The 20,697-nt window shown below is 42.3% G+C and overlaps 1 protein-coding gene across 10 annotated transcripts in view; it reads right to left on the bottom strand.

The window, feature by feature from the left end:
* Positions 1–18,555, bottom strand: part of stxbp5l (syntaxin binding protein 5L) — a 63,936-nt gene extending 45,381 nt beyond the window's left edge. For 9 of the 10 annotated variants that reach the window (XM_049727614.2, XM_049727612.2, XM_049727615.2 and 6 more), the window contains exons 1-2: positions 17,868–18,555; positions 7,806–7,903 (exon numbers count right to left, since the gene is read on the bottom strand). In XM_049727614.2, coding sequence (XP_049583571.1) covers positions 7,806–7,903; positions 17,868–18,038 — 269 coding nt within the window. In that variant the 5' untranslated portion in view covers positions 18,039–18,555. The remainder of the gene's footprint in view (positions 1–7,805; positions 7,904–17,867) is intronic. The other variant, XM_049727610.2, reaches the window with a different exon arrangement.
* Positions 18,556–20,697: the final 2,142 nt, after the last annotated feature.

Here is a 20,697-nt window from a genome sequence, read left to right as displayed (position 1 = left end):
AAAACCCACACAGTCAAAACGTGACACCACCAAAAAAATCTCTCAGACGTACAAGTAAAATGAAGTGACACTCACAAAAAAAAATCACGCCCACCCAAAAGTCTCTCCCACACACCAATAAACAACCCAAATATAAAATTCTAATTAACCAAAATTACTCCTGCCAAAACACACAAGGATTTTCAATTACTTTACAACGCATTTTCTAGCTGTTGCATCAGGTGAGACGCTGCCTCTCTTTATAAATCACCACTCATACTATTAATCCAATTCAATTTCATATCTGTCAGGCTCACACCTTTTGTATGTGAAGTCTGCATGCTTTTCACGTGCAATTGGGAGTTCTCTCGGAATACTCCCGGCTTCCTCCCACGGCCCCAAAATAAATTCTCACTGAATATATCATAGGTGTTTATGTGAACGTGCGTGAAGAGCCCAAAGTGAAGTCCAAAATCTCCAGAAGATGAATGGTTGGGTTCTTGGCTACACTATGCTGTGCAATAACATGATCCAATGAATCGGAGGAGTATGTCAATATTTATTGGCAAACACTCTAATCGCAAAACACTGTGGGTAACTAATGATTCAGGTCTCCTACATCCTCCCTCACTGAGGGAGGTGGAGACCAGCAGTCATGGCCAACTCAGCGGATCCTAGAATAGTCTATTGATAGGGTTACTAAATTGTTAGAACTCGAGGACAGAAACTCAAAGTTTCTCATTTTCTTGAGGAATTTACATTTGCATTCTTAAACAAGGAGAAGTTTGGAACAAACACGTCTGACATGAGATAGGAGATAACTGGAATGGCCTCATGAAGGGAAAGTGATTACATGTAATCAAGAGTCCTGTTTGCTATTTAATAGAAAACGAAAGACTTACTATTTACATTTTCACTTTTGAACAATTGAGCAAAATTATTTTCTAATAGCTCGGTAAGTGCTTGCATTCATTACCTGCATCATTTCCCATGTCTATCTCCTGTCGTCAGGCCTCCTCTGCTGCACTAATGAGCACTAATATGAATCATTTTCCGTCATCTGTAGCGCATTTAGCAAACCAACAGGAACAGAGATGAATGCATGAAAACCAGGGAAATGATTTCAAAAAGCTCTTTTTGTCATGGCCAGCAGATGTCATGACAACAACGCCTGGACGGTTGTATGCGACTGCTCCCGGCCCGGGCGATGAGGTGAGGAATCAAATTAACAAGAGAGGCAGCTGGCACCGCAAAGACCCTTCGGCAAGGGTCTGTTGTTTAGAAGATAGGCAGGATGAATTAATGCGATATGATGTGCCACGCTGTGCGCTCCCGCGTTGTGACACCTTGCTGAGATTCTCTGCTCACCAACGACGCGACACTACGAATTGTGCTTAGAAATTGTTTTGCCTCTAGGGTCCACATTTTTATGTTCAATGGTAACATTTGCATGGATCGACTTGCGAAACCTCACAACAAGCACTCGGGATGCTTGCGACAAAAAAATATGAAGAAAGATTGGGTACAACCTGAATTAATAAACGAACGAACGAATCAATGAATCACCCTGAACCTTTCGCCAGCCAATCGCATTTGAACGAATCAATAATGAATCGATGAATGAACTAGAAACCCTCAATAGTGACTGATTAAGTTGGAATGTCAAAAGTACAGATCGTAAATATTTCTTTGTGTGGGATAATAACTGAATTAGCAGTGAGGACAATCACGAGATAATTGCAATTTGAGGATCAATTTGACCTCCAACACCTTCTACCTAAATCACCTTGGATCGGTCCTAGAGTGAGTAGAGACGATTTGGCTTTGACAGCGAGGGAAAAAAATGCATCAAACACAAGACACTAAGTTCTTTTTGCACAATTTTTACATATTGCTTTTTGTTTGAATGAACATTGGGTTACATTTAAAGGTCACTATTAAATGTTGAAGATTGTACAATGTCATTCAATGGCAGCCAAGCTTATCTTGACTCTGCGGTTAATACAATTAAACCTGGACATCTGCAAACAGATCATGTCTGAATTTGCATAAATGGAGTCAACGTCGAGAACAAATTAGCTAAGTCAGCCTGATATCAAAAGTTTTTGTAGCCCCGTGTGCTCAATTTTTATCTAATTCTGTTTTTGTTTAATTGTATTTATTTTCTGTATATTTTTTAAACTGTACTTCAATTTTTAACAGGGGCAGTGTGGTCCAAATGTTAGTTAATGTCTTCAGCAACAGTAAGGCCACATATACAATAAAATTAAAAAAACGCAACTAAATATGCATTCAAGTTACTTTCTCTTTATTGTGTTAGAGAACCCATCTCGGGGGTGTCGAGTCGTTCCATTCGAATGGACTCATAATCGAATCCAATTAAAGACTAACAGATTGGATGTAACATTTTAAATGAATTTATATGTGGTTAATTATAAGAGCATTGGTTTGCATTTTACACTCAACCAATAACTGCTTGTGATTGGCTGAATCCGTACTTGTTAAAATTCTTCTTCTAGAGCCGAAATGCTATGATGAACCAACAAAACAACAAAAGGCCCATCTTGCACCAGATAGACCGTTTGCTTCAAACATAAATACATCTCTTTCACCAGAGAGAGTGAAGTCATTTTTAAAGAAGACCCGGTAACATTCGGAGCCGTACTGCATCTTGCTAACAGCTTTGCGACCCACAACAACACAAAAATAGACCCACACATCTTCTGCAGCACCTTCACGTCTTTCGCTTACACTTTGCACTTTGTCCTTTCTAAACACAAAGTATCTTCCCGCAATTGTAAGATATCAAAGGTTACACAGAATTCTTTTCGACCTGTTAAAGCTCTTTACAGCTGAAGGCTTCACAGGATGTCACTCGGTAAGTGCTTGTGATATTTCATGACAAAACATCAGCATGTTTAAAAAGCCATGCTGTTTGTATGAGAGAGAATAGGAGACCTTGTGAAATATCTCTGAAGCAGCGCTAATAGCTTCTTTTTTTTTTTCCTTGCGACACAGAAGTTGCAAGTTGCTTCATTATAATAAATTAAGATGAAATGATTTTACCTACTGCCACATGGGATTTTTTTTGCTATAAATTCAATAGTATGAATGCTGATTAAAAAACCCAGTGGCATTTCCGGTATTATTTTCAACGGCTATAAATAGTCATCTGACCTTTCAAGGCTCGACCTGCTCGCCACCGCTCCCAAGGAACAGATAATGACAGTAAGGAGGATATGGGGAAATGTCGGGATGAAAAGGATGAGAATAATTTCAAGTAATTGCCTTACATTTACTGTACAGACTACCTGGGGTCATCTCATTCACCAAGACGGAGAACCTCAATAAAAGTTATGGTATGTAGAACATTTCCAGGACTGGTATCACAAAATTTCATATCCAAATCACAACCAAGCACAGAAAACCTACACTGCACAATCATAGTTTGTTAAGCGGCAAGCCAGAGAAAGAGAACAATGGAGACAATGCATGTACCATCGAACATGAGGGATCAAGGTCAGAACAAATGGATATGAGAGTAAGGAAAGAATGGAAGCAGCAGACATACAGTACCTACAAAAAAAGAAGAAAATATCGAAATCAGCTAAATGAGTCCCATTATCCTCTAGCCTGCTATTCACGCCGGAAAGGACACAAAAGTGGCAAGGCTCAGTCATCATGGCAAAGGCCAACAAACCGCAAAGCATCATGAGAACCAGCGACAGTTGATGGCATCATTACGGTGGCAAAAGGAAATTAGCGCTTTTCCAAACCAGAGAGACATCATAATGATGGAGACCAGAAGATAGAGATCAGCTCAGTTAAAAAAAAAAAAAAGACAATTGAAACACCCACGGATGGATGGATGGATGGATGGATGGATGGATGGATGGATGGATGGATGGATGGATGGATGGATGGATGGATGGACGGACGGACGGACGGACGGACGGACGGACGGACGGACGGACGGACGGACGGACGGACGGACGGACGGACGGACGGACGGACGGACGGACGGACGGGCGGACCGACGGACCGACGGACCGACGGACCGACGGACGGATGTCTTCTGAATCTAAGATACATTGTGGTATGACACCTGCATGAATCGATCTCTCATGTTATTTGTATCTTTGCATCCGTGGGGCCTTTTGAACATTATGATAAATTATAGTTTGTGGGTTTTTTCATCCTTCAGCATAAATTCTGTTTTTCTTATTGTTTAATTTAATTATATACTGTACGCGTGTGGGCTGAATTGTGCAGGTTAATGGAAACGTCTGCTGGTGGGAGGGCACATGATTTATGTTTGTTTGAATGATTGTTTTGTGCCGCAGTTGAGTTGAACTAATACACTGACTGTAATTTGCCAAGAGTGCCATATCGATTGAGCAAATCTATAAATTTTAAATGGTAATTAATGCAAGCTTAAGACACTTCTGATATAAGATTTTAGAAATGGACTAAATTAGCCAGTATTGAAAATTACCATCTGCGTATCACATTAAAAACATAACTTCATCCGCGCAATCATTGTTACCAGCAGCCAACAATTAGCATTTGGCTAATTCTAATTAATTATGTACACTCAATGGGTCAGCCAGTTCTTCTGACACAGTCCATATTTTGCCACACGAGCGTTGCCTGCGACAGGACAGCTTTGCAGCTCCAATTAAACAAACAATACGACTGCACAGCGATCAATTAAGCGTTCACCACTGTGTCATTCATCGGCTGACTGTCTGAGCAGCCTGCAAACATAATCACTATGTTGCTGCTCCCAGTAGCTTAGTTACTACGAAGCACATCCAAAGCCATAATCAGATGGGAAAGTGTGCGAGATGTGTTTGCACACACTGCGCTCGTATTTGCATAATTTTTGTAACCACAAATGCCGCGTCCAAACTTGAGCTCATTATGCATCGACACACACTGTCACTAGCGAGGCATGATCAGTCCTACTACACACTCATTTGCTCCTGATTGAATATCTCCTGATACCACTTAGAACTCTCTACCTGCCAACTGTAATGATAACGATCAGGTAGATTTGCGTAGCACCAAAGGGTCACTGCAAAAGAAGGTAGCAAGTTGCAGGGTGAGATGTTCATGATGAAGCAGGGTAAGCTTGGCCCGTGAAAAGTGAGCAAAAAAAGGACAACCTGTCTAAATCGACCTATTCTCAAATTAATTTCAGATTTCAGAGATTACTGTATAACATAGACTAGATTTGACTTGACTAAGATAAAGCAAACTAAACTAAAATAAAACATAGAATAGAATACATGGCAACACAACACAAATACACCAAACTATGCATCAAAAATAATCGTGCGTAACCAAAGTAGCAAATATTTAAACAGCCAAGTGCAAGAAGTCAGCAGTATGCCAGAGGCTTGTTCTAAGCATGTAATGAGTCAAGGGTGATGATATTGTACTACATATAAATGTAATTATGGTTGAGATAGACTGAAACGGTAACATCGCTATAAATATTAAGAGTGTAGTGAAACATAGCTATGGGGTGTAACAGAAATAGCAAAGCATTAAATGTCGCACACTTAGCACAGTCAACTCAACTGAAAAAAAACACACGTAGGATGCAGCACTTACACATCGAATGTGAAATTGAAGCCAGAAGGCTACTACTTGACTAGATGCTTACTCAACGTGTCACTTGTGGGATACAAAGATAGATTATGCATCTCCATGTTTTCAAAAATTGAGGTTTTTCTACTTTGAAGTAGCTCGCGTTATTTTTGTCTTGCATTGTGATGACACTGCAGGTGCATCTATGAGGCAGCTTCTTTTCATATTTTGTTTACAATAGAGAGAGATTTTTCTGTTTTCAAAGGGCACGCTCTTGCGTCACATTATTCTTCATTGTGGACTCCACAGACACGCTGTCCTGCTTCTGTAATGTCACTCTATATGCTGAATGTAATGCACCTATCAGTTCCGAGCATACACACCCATTGTAGCCTGGAGAGACGTGGCGCATACCAAAACAAAATGTACCACTTTGTGGACAAGTGTAATTACAGCTCCTACCTGCTGGGTTTTTTTTGTGTGTTTTTTTTTACTGGCGAGAGCGCGGAGATGAAGCAGCTATTTGAGGTGAGGCAGTTTGATTGTGGGATAGAAAATACGGTGATCTTGCAAAATACAGTTATTAGTTACATCATGACACTGTCACTGCCTCTACCAAAGTGGTTATTACTGGCAACAAGGGAAAGGAAGTAATACAAACCTAAAACATTTTTTTGCGGTAACCTCTATTGCACTCTGCTTTCAATAATCCGACAAGTTAATATTTCATTTTTACAATCAGCAGAAAGCAATGTCTTCTTTTTTAGCCACAATTTTGCTCAGTCATGGGGCTTCTATTAGTCACTTTAGATGTGATTGTGTTTCTATTACAAACAAGTTCCACCATTTTGCTGCATTGCAGAAATAAATGGGGATGACGGCGACAGGTGGACATTGAGAAAGCGTGATTTAGTCAAGGGGGGAGGTAAAGGCAGTGGGGTGCAAGGGGAAAAACAGTAAAACAGAAAGTGCGGCAATGGTGAAAGAGAATCAGCAAGGGCCCTCGTGAGAGCACGGTGAGATGTGTGCAGCATGTCAATACAAATGCTAAGTCACTCAAGGGCTTCCATCTAGCCGCAATCTCCGTTTCACTTTGCAGTCAAGCGCTGGAATTTCAAGGGAAGCGACGGCACCATTGTCAGGCGCTACAAAGCGGATCACGTTGCTTCATTTGCCTGAGCTTATCACATAATCAAGACTTGTTTTAATAGCTTTTCATCAGCCACCTCTTTATCCGCCTTTTATCTCCCACTCTAGGATCGAGTTTCTCGCAAAACAACATCGCATCTCTCATTCTAGCCTTTCAATGTATTTTTTCCCCCCCTCCCCTAATTTCTGTTAGCGGCAGAACACCGTGTCTGTTCATCATTTACCGCAGCAGGACCAGCGGCGTAACAACTGCAGCATCGATAATTGTTTGCTGCCTCTGCCTCAGGTTCCCGAGGGGGATGCTGGGAACACTGTGTATTTACGAGGGTGTAATCTCCTACCTAGGTCCCACTGACACGCCATCTCCTTTCCTTGTGGCCGAGTGACCCAGGGCGTGGGCGGTTGGAGGAACACTTTTGAGCATGCGACATGACAGCTGTGCAATATGAAATGACAGCGTGGAAAGGAAGAATCGGAGGAGGAAGAGGCCCTTGCATTAAGACGTACTAGAAAAACACTACTCGAAAGAATTCACACTCGGAGATTTTAACCAATAGTTATGAGTGGCTAATCTGCATGACATATTTCCACCTCCACTCGAAGCTTTGGAACAACGATGCTCGCGGTTCAAAATTACAACTGGCTCCTGGGCAAGGTGGCAAAATATCATCCTTGAAACGCACTTCAAGGTCACAATCATTTTACACACCTGTTCAATCTAACATCTCATCCTGCATGTTCAAGCTTCTCCATGTGGTGCCCCAAAAATATAAAACAGAGTGTAAATTGAATTTCCCCTTGAAGGATCCTTGATTATTGTCGGGATAAAGCCAAATGGGTTTTTTTCCTCAGCCCCTGTCGGACGTCTCCGTGAGATTTTGTGAAGCGAAACAAGACCTGTTGATTTCCTCGGCAGAGGTAACGATAAAGGATATTTTTGTCAAAACAAAGACGAGCCGAAATGCAAATTCTCAGCGGTGGCGTTTGTCGTTGCCCTACTTGGATAGGATCTCACACACAATTGTTTTGTTTGTGTACATACAGTTGGTCAGCGTGTCTCTGTGAGCAGATGGCAAGGATACATCCGAACGCCACCTGATCTGGAGCCGATTGCCAGAATCTTCTGCACGGGGTCAAAGGCCAAAGCGGTGGGCTGGTAGGGGAAACCGTGGCGCACCGTCTGCAAGACAAACACGCAAAACAACTTCAGCAACGTTTTCTGCCTGCTAATGTGACATTCTATTGTTCAGTTCTCAGTTGAAGCTGTGCTTTTATAAAAAACTAAATAGACTTTGCTTTGGAAAATCTTTGACATTTAATTCAATAAAAAAATTAAGCCGCTGTCAATAATAGCCGCCAAAAGTGTTTTCATAAAATGGCTTCCTTGCTTTTTCAAATCAAAAGGATATGGCGTCGACATGTTTTCAGCTGTAGACACGCAAGGTTAGGTGCTGTCTGCTGAAAGTCTGCATTTTCAAGTGTCATTTTGTTGCAAATACATATCAATCATTAAAAAAAAAATCACAATAAATTGCTGTCTGAAAAGAAATTATACGGTCAGCTTTGTCCACTTTATGACACGTTTGATGATTTTTTAGGGGGTTAATTTATATAAAAACTCAGGAACAAACTGTAATAATACAGTAGGTTGATGTAAGATTTGTATGCCGATCGTGAAAAGTAGAAGTGGACACATTTTTTAATTATCTTCCCGTCGTCAAACAAGGGTACCACAAGAAAAGTTATTTAAAAAAAACACATATTCCCAAGGGAGTTCTGTAATTCCGCACAGGCACTCAACTGATTATACATGCACATAATTGAAGACAACAATGACAATGAAGCAGAATTTTGATGAGCTCAATTCTGATTGAATTTCAAATACAAGTTTACAAGGTTAGCTGTCTCGTACAAACCAGAGTTCCAAATATGATCAAAAACTGAACTGGTTCAAGTTGATCCTTGACAACAGTCGATGCAAGACTTGACAAGGCGAACGAGCACTTCTCTCCATCCTCCTACCAAATTCCTTGTATGCACTGGAGCGGTCATTTCCCAGGTTTGCCTCACTTACCATAATCTGCTCCACTTAGATGTGAAGGCATGGACATTACCGGTGTGGAAGTGCGAGCTAGAACAATTATAATGTGACTGATGCTAAAAAAAGATTGTTATCTCCTGAACAAAAGTCGAGGTTGTTTGTTTGCGTCTAACTGCCAGAGTTGTATAACCCCTCCGCTCTCTCTCATCTCCCGGGCCTTTGAGCTTTAATTAAGCATGCACAGGCATGAATTTGGAAGGATAATATGAGCGTCTGTGGACAAACACGGTGAATTCGCTCAGTGCTGATCCAAATAGATAGAGGAAAATGAGAAACAACACACAGAGCGATATGAAATCGTTTGAACCAGTGTGAATGTGGTCTGTGTTTTGTGGCTGCAGTAAATTCCAATACAAAACAAACACTGCTTGAAAAAATACATTATATGTCTATTTTTCTTTAGTACCTTTCCTCATTAGGGTTGCAGGTAAGGTGGAGCCAATCCCTGCGGAAGTTGTACACACTGTGCGGGATTCGGCAACTAGCTGCAATTCAAAATTTAACTCGTTGGAGAATGGCGTCGAAATGTCATGGATGTAATAGCCAATCAGATATGTCGCCGGATTGTAAGCACAGCAAGACCAGCCCGGATAAAATCTATACAGGATACGGTGTTTTATAATAATATATATGACTAGAAAGCTAAGCGTGGAGAGTCTCAGGCTTCATGGCACACAAGACTCCTCATAACTTGTGAAACCTCCGCTAATGTTGCAAGACCTCATCTCCGGAAGCGTCAAAGGACCAATGTGGCATTTTCACACCATCACTGGATTTTTTGACATAAAACACTTCCAAACCATTTCTGATTTTGGTCTTTCAGTCCAGTGAAGGCATTTTTCTTCACGTTCAATTTCCAAAGAAATGTTGGGCTATTTAGCGCTCTATTTCATCATTAGACAAGTATTGCAGCTATTTAAAAGAGATGATATATGAATCATTCTTTCACCGTGTTGTCAAGAATCAAAGCGGCCACACTGAAAACAAAGAGAAAAGCCATTCATGTACACATCCGACAAACACACATACAGACAAACAAACACACACACACGTATCCTCCGGGAGTTTCCACCAGACCCCGGTAGGTGCTCTGACCCGACTCGAGTGCACTGTTGCTGGGAGACAGCCGAGCCACCCCCACATATACATACAAGACAGCCGAGAAGTGGATGAGAAGTGCATTTACTCTGATGATTCCAAGAGCAGCTCATACATATTGCAAGCTTGACGACGCTGCTGTAAAGCTGTTTTTCTTCCCTGTCTTTTACTATAATGCTATTTGTAAAGACAGTTTGATCCTTCTATTTTCCATCTTTGTATGCAATTTCATCAGGGCCGTGTTCTTTTGCCTTGGAAAAACACTTAGTGGTTGCTTTTCCAGAATATTCAAGATTTTTTTTAATACCCATTATACCCATTATATCAATCACATTGCCACAATAAAACACCAAAAGGAGTCCATTCATGTAAAGTGATGGTGGCCAAGATATGCATTTGGAGCAATGTTAAAGCTACCAGAAGCTGCATTACATCAACTCTTCTCCGCATTCTGATCCCGCCTCCCCTTTTTCTCGCTCTCGTGTTGCTCATCTCGGTCCACACAATCTGTAAGCGCACACGACTGATGTCCTATTCGATAGCCCGACACGTGAATCCTAAACCGCCTTCTACCACCTCGTGCCACCCACCGTTTTCTCTCTATCGCTCTCCAAACAGTGTTGAGCTGCAGAGATGGTCTAGACCTCTGTTTCTATAAATAGAAAACAGCGCCCATGTCTCTTACTGCCAGCCCGTTGTTGTACACTGAGCACCTATAGGTACAAATATTGAGCGTAATCATCACACCAGCTTATTTCTGACGGAGTGGTTAATTAAAAAAAGTATAGCATTTTTGATTTTTCATGTTAGCAATTTACAGGCTTGAGAGCTTAAGTGACTGCATACCATTAATTATGCTGCTGAAGCCAATACAATATGAAAATCGGTTATTTGAAAATTCCTCACGACTTGACCAACAGTCCTACAGAAAAATTCATAATTTAAATGTGGATAGTTTCAAGGCGTTCTGCTAAAGTATCAGAGCAGACCTATAAAGGTAAATTGTGTTAAAATCTATAAGGGGTGTGTTTCCACAGGTACTGATCAAATGAAAATCAGAAAGAATATTAAGTCTAAGTCTAAGTCTAACCTGACATCATTGAGAGGATGAGAAATAAGTATGTCATGGCTAGGTTCTAACTATGCCCAAAAATAGGCTTATTGTGTTTGTTTTGCTGAAAGCGTCACATTCATGGCGGATTCTGAGGCTGACAAGCATTTCCTTCTGCACAGCACATGAATGCACGCACTCAAGAGCACAAGCAGTGATAAGTGTGTGGCATGAGAGCACAGAGGCTGAAAACAAAAACCCAGAAGCATTCCTCCATTGTTCACAGTAAGGGAAATGGAATAAAAGTTATTTTAAAGTGGAGAAGGGCATTAGCTACTCATCTATTATAGTATTTCTGTTATCATTTTTATTTGCAAAAAAATGAACAAATATTTATATAGTGCAGTTGAAAATTATTTACAAATGCATTTGCAAAAGCTAATCAACATCCTATAATAATTTTCTTTCCTTTGATAAGCTCACCTAAAAACTACCAGACACAATAAAATTACAGTGGCGAGTTCGAAATTTACTTTGTATTTTGTTCTGCGACCTGGTTTGCATCCCGGCATGATTGAAAATTGCTGCAAAATATATGTATCTATTTTTTATTATAAAGAAATCTCAGCGTCTGCTAGCAAATCATTATGCAATGTCTGGTGGCATTTAACCAGACAAGCCTTTCAGGTCAAGGCAAAATGTTAAGTGTATGTTTCCGCAGATAAAAGTGTGGGTTGAAAGCATCACTTTAAAGAACGGAGAAGGAGGAGATTGTTTTTACAACACCGGGGCTTCATGGAGCCCATTTGCAACAGACATTAAAAATCGTGATTGGATTAAGTCTGCTGCTTAGTGTTTCAACGAACCCTGATGAAAAAAAGTCAATTAGTAGAGGGAGTATAAATAAACATCACATATTTATGCCGAGACTGGAACATAAATTGTCCATAAATACATCCTAATTTTCACCAGCACATTCTAAACTCTGTCTCGTCTATCGCAACGAGCCGGAGCCTCTCCCGGCTTGGAGTAAAATGCGGACGACAAACCGAACTGGTCGCCAGTCATTCACAGTGGACATATGGAGACAGACAAGCATTCACATTTTCATTTACACAGTCAATCAATGAGAACTTCACTAATGCTTCACTAGTGAACCACAACACGTCTAATTCTTCAAACAAATCTGAGACCTCGTGTCTCTAAATGCCAATTTTTAATCACAGTAACTCTGCGACAAGCACCTAAAACCAATGTTCTGGCTCTTGTGAGCTTGCATAAGTGGTGCCAAAATGAATTTGTGTACCGCTTCATTTGAACAGGGGGAATATAAACACATTGCTGGCACTTATGAATAAATCACAAATGTGAAAGAAAATGATAAAAGACTAAGAAGCTCTGTTTTGAATGGCGCATTGGTAAGTGTCCATGAGTGAGGATCATGTTCTTCCTTCTAATGCTATTCAAATAAAAAGATTTTCATCTACGTTGCACTTCTCGCCACGCTTTCGAGAAAGCTCCTTATTGTCATTGTTTTATAATATATGCAAAAAGATGTTCGGCCTACTGTACAGCTTTCATCAGCGCCCAAAATATACATACACGGGTGGTGTGCTGCTGATATTATTTGAATCACTTTCATAAAGGAGGAGGTCAGGTTAGGATACATTTGTTGGTTGTGTGCAATATATGTCTACATTTTATAACTGAATAGGATTTTTTTTTTATTGCATTAAACGCAACATCCATGGAATTGCCAATCACACCTCTGACATCTTTGTCTGTTTTTTATTTAAATAAACTTGTCATTGATTAAAACTATGTGAACAAGTTCTTTAAATATAACGATGTCGTGGTTACAGAAACCAAAGTGCATTGTGTCAGGCAGTGGTTAAAAGTGTTTTTTTTTTTTTGTCTTTTAACTCATTCACTGCCATTGACGGCTATAGGCTCATTTTTTGGGGGGTTAGATAAACAACCTCATATAAAAGAATTTACACTCACTAGGAAGCCACACGTCACTAAAATGACTGCGTATTGATGTGGCGCTTTATCAAGCATGGCCGAGAAGAGACACCCTCGTCTGGCTTGATCTGTTAAAGAGGAGTGCACTGGAATGCAAGGAGAGGCTGTTTGAAAAGTTCAGACGATGAGGAAAAAGCAACCTACAAACTGAGTGGACATTGAATTTTGGAAGCCCACACAAAACCGAACATAAGCTACTTCACGAAAACTAATAATGTATCCGATTCCTTGAAGATGATTTTCCATCCCCAACACACAGCAGCAGCTGTCAAAGAAACGCCAGTAAACTTTGTCCTATAAAAGTTCTCAGACTCATGAAGGCACTTTTTTTTTGTGCAGCTTTGACAAGTTTTTGTTCTGTTGTCCCTGACTGGATCATTAATATTATGGAGCACTAAAGTAGGTGATGTGTGGTTGCAATGGCGACGACAGATGGAATTCTCCGGACAGTATTGCAACCCACATTTTCTATTGCGCTTGCCTTGGTTAGGGTCACGGGTGAGTCAAATCCTACCCCCGGCAGAGTACGCGCTCTCTCCACTGGTCACCAACCAGGAACACGATTGACAATTCACACTCACATTGACGTCTATCAAAGCGGAGTGCATTGCTATGTGCAACCAGGGGCAGAAATATTTCCTTGAGCCTGCCAGGAGAGTTCACCCCCGCTTCCCCAACTTGCCAGGAGATCCATTTTTGAGAGAGTGATTGGAAAAGTTTACTTAAGGGAATGAGAGTCTGTTGCTGAGACTGCACATGCTGGCATCACTCAAGACTCCTTTTGCAGCACCTGATTAAGAAGGCCAAACTGTTTTTGCCTTTGCCGCACAATTCCATGCTTTAAGTGAAGGTCAAACATCGATTCTCTCATATTTTTTTTTCGTCAGCTTTCCATTTTAGCCTGACATCACCTTCTTATTCGAGAAACCCCTTGAGGCCTCTGACACATGGTAATATGAGACGAGTTGGAAGTCCGTCAGACTGAGTCATCACACCCATTGAGAGTCTGCAGTGTTGCCGTGAACGTGGCGAGGTAATGTCAGACGAAGGATTTCAAAGATCACCAGAAGGGAACAGAGCAGCCTTGACTTGTCAAGCATTTATTTCAGTTACCAAATGGACCACAAGTCTCTCTCTGAGGCCATGTCGAGATCATCTGCTTTTCATCATGCACAGCCTTGCTACGTTTTTCCTCCGCAAATTTACCAGAGAAGAGATTTAATCCTTCCTCTGCCAATGTCTTCAAAACAAACAAAGCACTTTTTTATGCCGTTTGGAAGGCTCATTTCCTTGTAAAACTGTCAATATAATACGTACAAAAGCATCATGTCATCGTTATTGAACCGGCGCCACATCCTGCTACGATTAGCAATATTACAGAGCTTTTAAAATCATATTGAGCAGCACTACTTAGTAGACTAACTAAAGCAGAGCGTAAAAATGTGTTCCGATCAAAAGGAGAAACGAGAAGCCTTTGTTTGCTGAGCTGCTATTACTATTGCCAAAATGGGCACAAACCAGGAAGTAGATTTTTACAAATAACCTGGCTTACACCTTCCACCCAATATAGCAGATATTGGAAACACGGGATATTTTTTTAACTGACACTTTAGGGTACGAAGAAATAGGATGATTCACACATTTCAAGCTCCCAGGTGCCAACTCCAGATGTTGAACACATTATAGCAAAACTGAATCTTATTACAGTCCAATTAATCCTCAGCAGGGGACTAGCCTGAAAAAAAGACATTTAAAAAGTCATTACATTTTCCAATAAAGTGTTTCTGATTATCCTAATTCACAATGAAAGGATTTTTTTTTTCATTCAAAGTGATGTTACTGGGTCATCGCCATTCTCATTTTGTTATTAGTGATTCTTTTAAGGATATTATAAGTGGAAATGGCCTGAAGATGTCCCAGGGGTGGCCATTTTAACAAGCTCTGGATCCTAAAATATTAATCAGTTAGCACTCAAACACGTGTGATAATGTGTGCATGTCAAGTGGCCTCTTTATTGGGGCGTCCAAGTTATTTTTTAAACTATCCTCCAGGCCCTCAACGTGTGTGCCAAAACCAACACTATAAACTCTATGCAAAGCATGGAAAACAAGAATATTGTATTTGTATGAATTAATTTCAAAAACTGCTAAACTGCCAAACAATAACAGCAAGTAATACATACATGTTTTGATAAACCAACAAAACAAAAGATACAATAAAATTAATAAAACTGGTTTTCCCTATGTCAGTTTTCTAGATTTTGGGGGCATGACTAAAAAGCGGTTAGCTAGCTAGCCACACCTACACACTGAAAATGCATCTTTCCTGCAGATAGTACGCTTGTGTGGCTGCAATTGAGCGCCTCATTGTCGGCCATGAGGGTGCGCACATCACGCAGAGAAAACCAGAAGATTAAAAAAATCAATTTTTTTGTTTTTAAGTCTGGCTTTACAGTTATTGTGTCGAGCAGGGCTGGGCTGCTAATTTCAAGTGCATTGTTGAAAATATATTCCAAAACTGTTTTAATTTGAAGCAGCCTTTGCCATCTTTTTTTTTAATTTTATTTTATGTTCTCAAATCGCTGACAGATATTTGGAGCACACATTGTTCCCTTTCGGTCCTGTTTGCACTCACTGTGTGCTGACATTGCAGCCACATGCTCTCATCATGCTTGCTTGTGTCAACGCTAAAGCAAAGAAAGGCTTTTGGTCTTGTGTGGGCCATGTGGTGCTTTAATTTTAAGAGCATATGGTTTGTGTTCTATTTTTTTTTTATTTTTTTTTAGTGTTTCACCTCTGCAACAGTAATGTGAATGATTCATGCTAATGTAACACGTTAAAGCCGATTATGGGAAGACATTTGTGGGTCAATTTGAGAATACCGTTGGGAGTGAGCCAAACCATGAGTGCTATTTTTAAGAGGCATTGTTTTGATACTCGTTTCTGCTTGGTGTTTGTTAAAGCAAGATTCTGCAGGAATTACACAACACATTTTATAGAAGGGTGGTGCATGTTAGTTCCACTATAACAATAACCAAGAAGAAAAGCTTGTGAGTGACTCGCAGCTCATCTTCTCTCAGCCTCTGCATGTTAGAAATGAGAGGAAAGATTCAATGAGCCGATCTGCCACCTCAAATTTCTCCCTTGATTTCATTCCGTCCAAGGGAGAGTTCAATAAAAGAATCTCCCTTCAAGATTCTCTTGAATCTTGAAGGGAGAGTTCAATAAAAGCTTCTTACGCCACTTCTGTGAACACAATTTGCACTGCAGTCCGCTTTGAAATTAAAACACATGAAAACGGGATCCAAACAAAAGGAGTTGTGGCAACTTCCCACACTGCAACGGTGAGGACGCAGGTCATGACTAACTTTAACTAACTAACTTTTTTAAGTTAGCCAGAAAATTCCCACACACAAATAAACACACTCCACTGCATGCAGTGACATCACCATGACAAAGTCAAAATATTACATAGCCTTCTCCGGTGCGTTCATGTCTGTAAAAGCTTTTTGGAAATAATTAAATGTACCTAAATCTGAGAAATTGGTTATACTTTTGTGAACTGTATACACTCAAACTAATAACCGACAAATCAGAGTTGATATAGGCACCTGATATTAGTGTCAGTATTCTTTTTTTCCCTTCAATCGGGCATGACTTGAGATGGCCAAAGTTCCCATATAGGGGGGGGATGATAGAAATAGATACACGACCGATGATACGACACATGAGCCAGATTTACAACCTGTCCGTCACACTTTGAACTCTGTATGGGGTGGGAAATGGATGGAGGCAAAGCTATGATTGCATTTTCCTCCCACTGTGTAACGCACCTCTACACACGCGCGCGCGCGCACACACACGCACGTGCACACGTGGTGCCGAGGTGGAATTCAATGCACTTGTGCTTTTTACACGTGACCTCTGATCAAAACAGTGGATTTCATATGAACAGTGCATGAAAGCACTTAGCAAGAAGGCGCAGCTACCGGCATGGGACTCGACAATTCCGCCGCTGGTTTTCCAGCACTTTCTCCTCCCCGTCTGCCTGCGAGCCAGCCTGTCGAGGCTGCTCTGCAGCATCCTTTACTTGTGAATCAACCGCCGCCTCCTCCTCCTCCTCCTCGAATCCCTTTGTAGGAATAAAAGACAAACTCCCACCCCTCCCTCCACTCAAAAATACAGCAGCGCAAACAACCCACATTCTCCTGGATTCTTAATGAATTATTCACACAGCTCGCCAAAATTCAGCCTTTTCTTTCAGGCGCAAGCAATAATCACTGCAGTCGGCCCCGAAATGCATCGTGCTATAAATACACCTACTGTATAACCTCGGCACACACTAGCACGCACATCAACACCAGCCCCCACCCCCTGAGTGAAAAGCACATCAAGTATGAGGACAGTACTGCAGGGTCCCTCTTGTGTGCACTTTGTATGCAAGGGAGGGACACTGGTTATGTCATCGCCTCCACACCATTTATGTGTGCTTGCTGATGCAACACGAAGGCTGCTCTTCATCGACATGCTCTCCGGGCTCTTGGATCACGGGATATACACACATATTCTGGTGGGAGCTTCCCCAAACTACAGCCACATGCCAGCTTTGATGGCTGACTAATGGCTTAGTCTAAGGGGGCGTAACAAAACAAATACATATATATATATAAATAAATCAAACTCTTTTGTTGTGTTGTGGGCAACTTTCACCCGAGTATTAAATGACTAAATTTAGCGTTAAACATAAATCACACCAGAGGACGCCTAGCAGTGCTCCATTGTCAACACGGTGTGTGTGAAATGTAAATAAAGAGGGCGAGGAAGATACAAGCGCAACCAGGCTAGAGCAAAGCTTAGTCATGGCACCCACCTTACACAGCTGAAAGTTTTCTGACACGAGCGTCTCTTGCACGTCGATCTCTTTGGGGGTCGGCGCCGCGGTGGGGGTCCCGGCAGTGCTACCACACGACGGCGATCCCATAGTCCCGCCACCTGGAGAGGAGGTGGTCAGCCCGTCCAACACCTTCCGAAACTTCTTCATTTCTGACGTCTTTGTTTGGCGCTAATGTGAAGAAAGAGTGTGAAATGAGGCTTTCTGCAGATGCACGATGAGAAGCTCCGCTCCTGCAGATGTGTCAGGCTCCTCCTCTGTCTTTAAGTGGAATTTAAAAAGTCACACAGGAACCTCATCCTGGCTGCTGAATGCATCTGGACCACTCACCGCCTGTCAGCCGCCGTTGTTGGTGATGCAGATGCGGCTCGCCTCTGGCCCAAACTTCACTCCGCTTCTTTAGATCCTAAAGTAGGATCCGCGCAATACGGGGGAACATCCCACGCATCAGAAACAGTCACAGAGACACGTCGCCATGCTCCGAAGGAAGTGGAAGACAAAAAGAACTTGGTGCGGTCAGGATCCACTTCTTTAAAAATACACACACAAACACAAAAACACTTTTTAATGATACAGGTGCAGCAGGAAGTCTGCACAATCCACAGAGATGCAGAGATAAATGCTGTTGTTGCTTCAGCCAAGACATACAGAGCGACTGGAGCTGTCCACGGTGCTGAAAACACTCGATACGCCTAGCCCGGCCCCCTTTTCGCTCTGCCTGTCTTGCTCTCTCTCTCTCCTCTGCTCCTGCTCTCTTCAATTGCTCTCTTCAAAGCTAGGTTGTTTCAATTTTGGAAGAAGGGGGAATTTAAAGCATTGAAATTGTTTATTGCTGCTCTCAGTTTAGGTTATTGAGACTATACATTGAGAAAGAGAATTTTATGCTGTGTATTTGAGTGTCATAGTTTAGTAAACTAGTTCAAGGCTAATACTAACATGGGCAACAATTACCATCTCTCGCATGTATATGTGCTATTGCCCATTCATTTCAACATGGAAACGTGATTTGCGATATTAATGTTCTGAGTCACAAGTAGTGAAACTTACGCTTCAAATTTGCTTCATGAATCAGTTGTAATTCTTTTTGACTTCTCTCGTCATTGGGCTGAAAACTCGTTGATTTTTTTTAACCTCATTTCAAACCAACTATGCCATCTAGAGCAGCGGTCCCCAGCCTTTTTAGCGTCACGGACCAGTTACATGTCAGAATTTTAACGGACTGGCTTTGATACAAATAAATAAATAAATAAATATAAAAATTCTATGAAATATTATGATACAACTAGCATAAAAACTGCAAACCGCATAAAAATAAAACTCACCATTAAGTTGAATTAGCGGGAGCCCTGAGCTTGTTTCTCCAAAACGAGCCGGTCCCATCAGGGCATAATCAGAGACAATGATACCCGAAGGGTGTTCCTGATGTCCAATCTGCTCGGTAGCTTTGCTTTGGTCGCTGCAACCGCAGTGAAAATTCCGCTTCTTTTTAGCTGTTACCTGCTGCTGACAGTTTCGAGGCTTTATCCAGGCACAGACCAGGCAGGACGGCAGTCATGGCTTTATCCAGGCGTAGGCTAGGGAGGCAGGCAGTCATGGCTTTATCCAGGCACAGCCCAGTTAGGTGGTCATTTATTCATCCAGGCACAGGCAGGGAGTCATGGCTTCATCCGGTTCAGGACGGGCGGGCGGGAGGGCGGGCAGGCAGGCAGGCAGGCAGGCAGGCAGGCAGGCAAGCAGGCAGGCATAGCTTAATTCAGGCGTAGGCAGGCTACATCCAGGCACAAGACAAGCAGTAAGGCAGGCAGGCAGTCGTGGCATCATCCAGGCGCAGGCCAGGGCGTCATGGCTTCATCCAGGCGCAGCCAAGGCAGTCAGGCAGTAATGGTTTCATCCGGGCACAGGCCAGGCAAGCAGGCAGGCAGTCATGGTTTAAGGCAGGCACTGGCTTTAGCCAGGCGCAAACTAGGCAGGCAGTCGTCTTCATCCAGGTGCAGGCCAGGTAGGCAGGCAGTCATGGCTTCATCCAGGCAGAAGGCAGGCAGTCAGGCAGTTATGGCATCATCTAGGTGCGGGACAGGCAGGGAGGCAGTCATCTTCATCTAGGCGCAGGTTAGGGTAGGCATTTTAGCAGGCAGTCATGGCTTCATCCAGGCGCAGGCCAGCAGGCAGTCATGGCTTCATCCCGAGGTGAGTCAGGCAGTCATAACGTCATCCAGGCACAGGCCAGGCAGGCAGATAGGCAGTAATGGCTTCATCCAGGCGCAGGCCAGCCAGCCATGGCTTCATCCAGGGGCAGGCCAGGCGCGCAGGCAGTCACAGCTTCATCAAGACACAGGCCAGGCAGGCAGGAAGGCGGTCATGGCTTCATTTAGGTGCAGGCAGGCAGGCAGGCAGGCAGGCAGACGTGCAGTCATGGCTTCATCCAGATATAGGATAGGCAGGCAGTCATAACTTCATCCAGCCGCATGCCAGGCAGGCAGTCATGGCTTCATCCAGGCGCAGCCAAGGTAGGCAGGCAGTCATGGCTACATTTAGGCGCAGCCAAGACAGGCAGGCAGTAATGGCTTTAGGCAGGCAGTAATGGCTTTAGCCAGGCGCAGACCAGGCAGGCATGCAGGCAGTCACTGTTTCATCCAGACCAGTGATTCTTAAACATTTTGGATGTACCCAACCACCCCAGTTTAATACGCACATTCAGCAAACCCCTTGAAAAAAAATATTATTTATAAATTATTTCAAATTCAAGACAAAAAAAAAAAATGGCATGGCAGTCATGGTTTCACCCTGGTGCAGGCCAGGCAGTCATGGC

This window comes from Syngnathus scovelli, chromosome 8 (genome assembly GCF_024217435.2).
Source record: "Syngnathus scovelli strain Florida chromosome 8, RoL_Ssco_1.2, whole genome shotgun sequence".
Classification (NCBI taxonomy): domain Eukaryota; kingdom Metazoa; phylum Chordata; class Actinopteri; order Syngnathiformes; family Syngnathidae; genus Syngnathus; species Syngnathus scovelli.
Note: the sequence above shows the minus strand (reverse complement) of the source record. Positions and strands in the feature narration are given on the sequence as shown.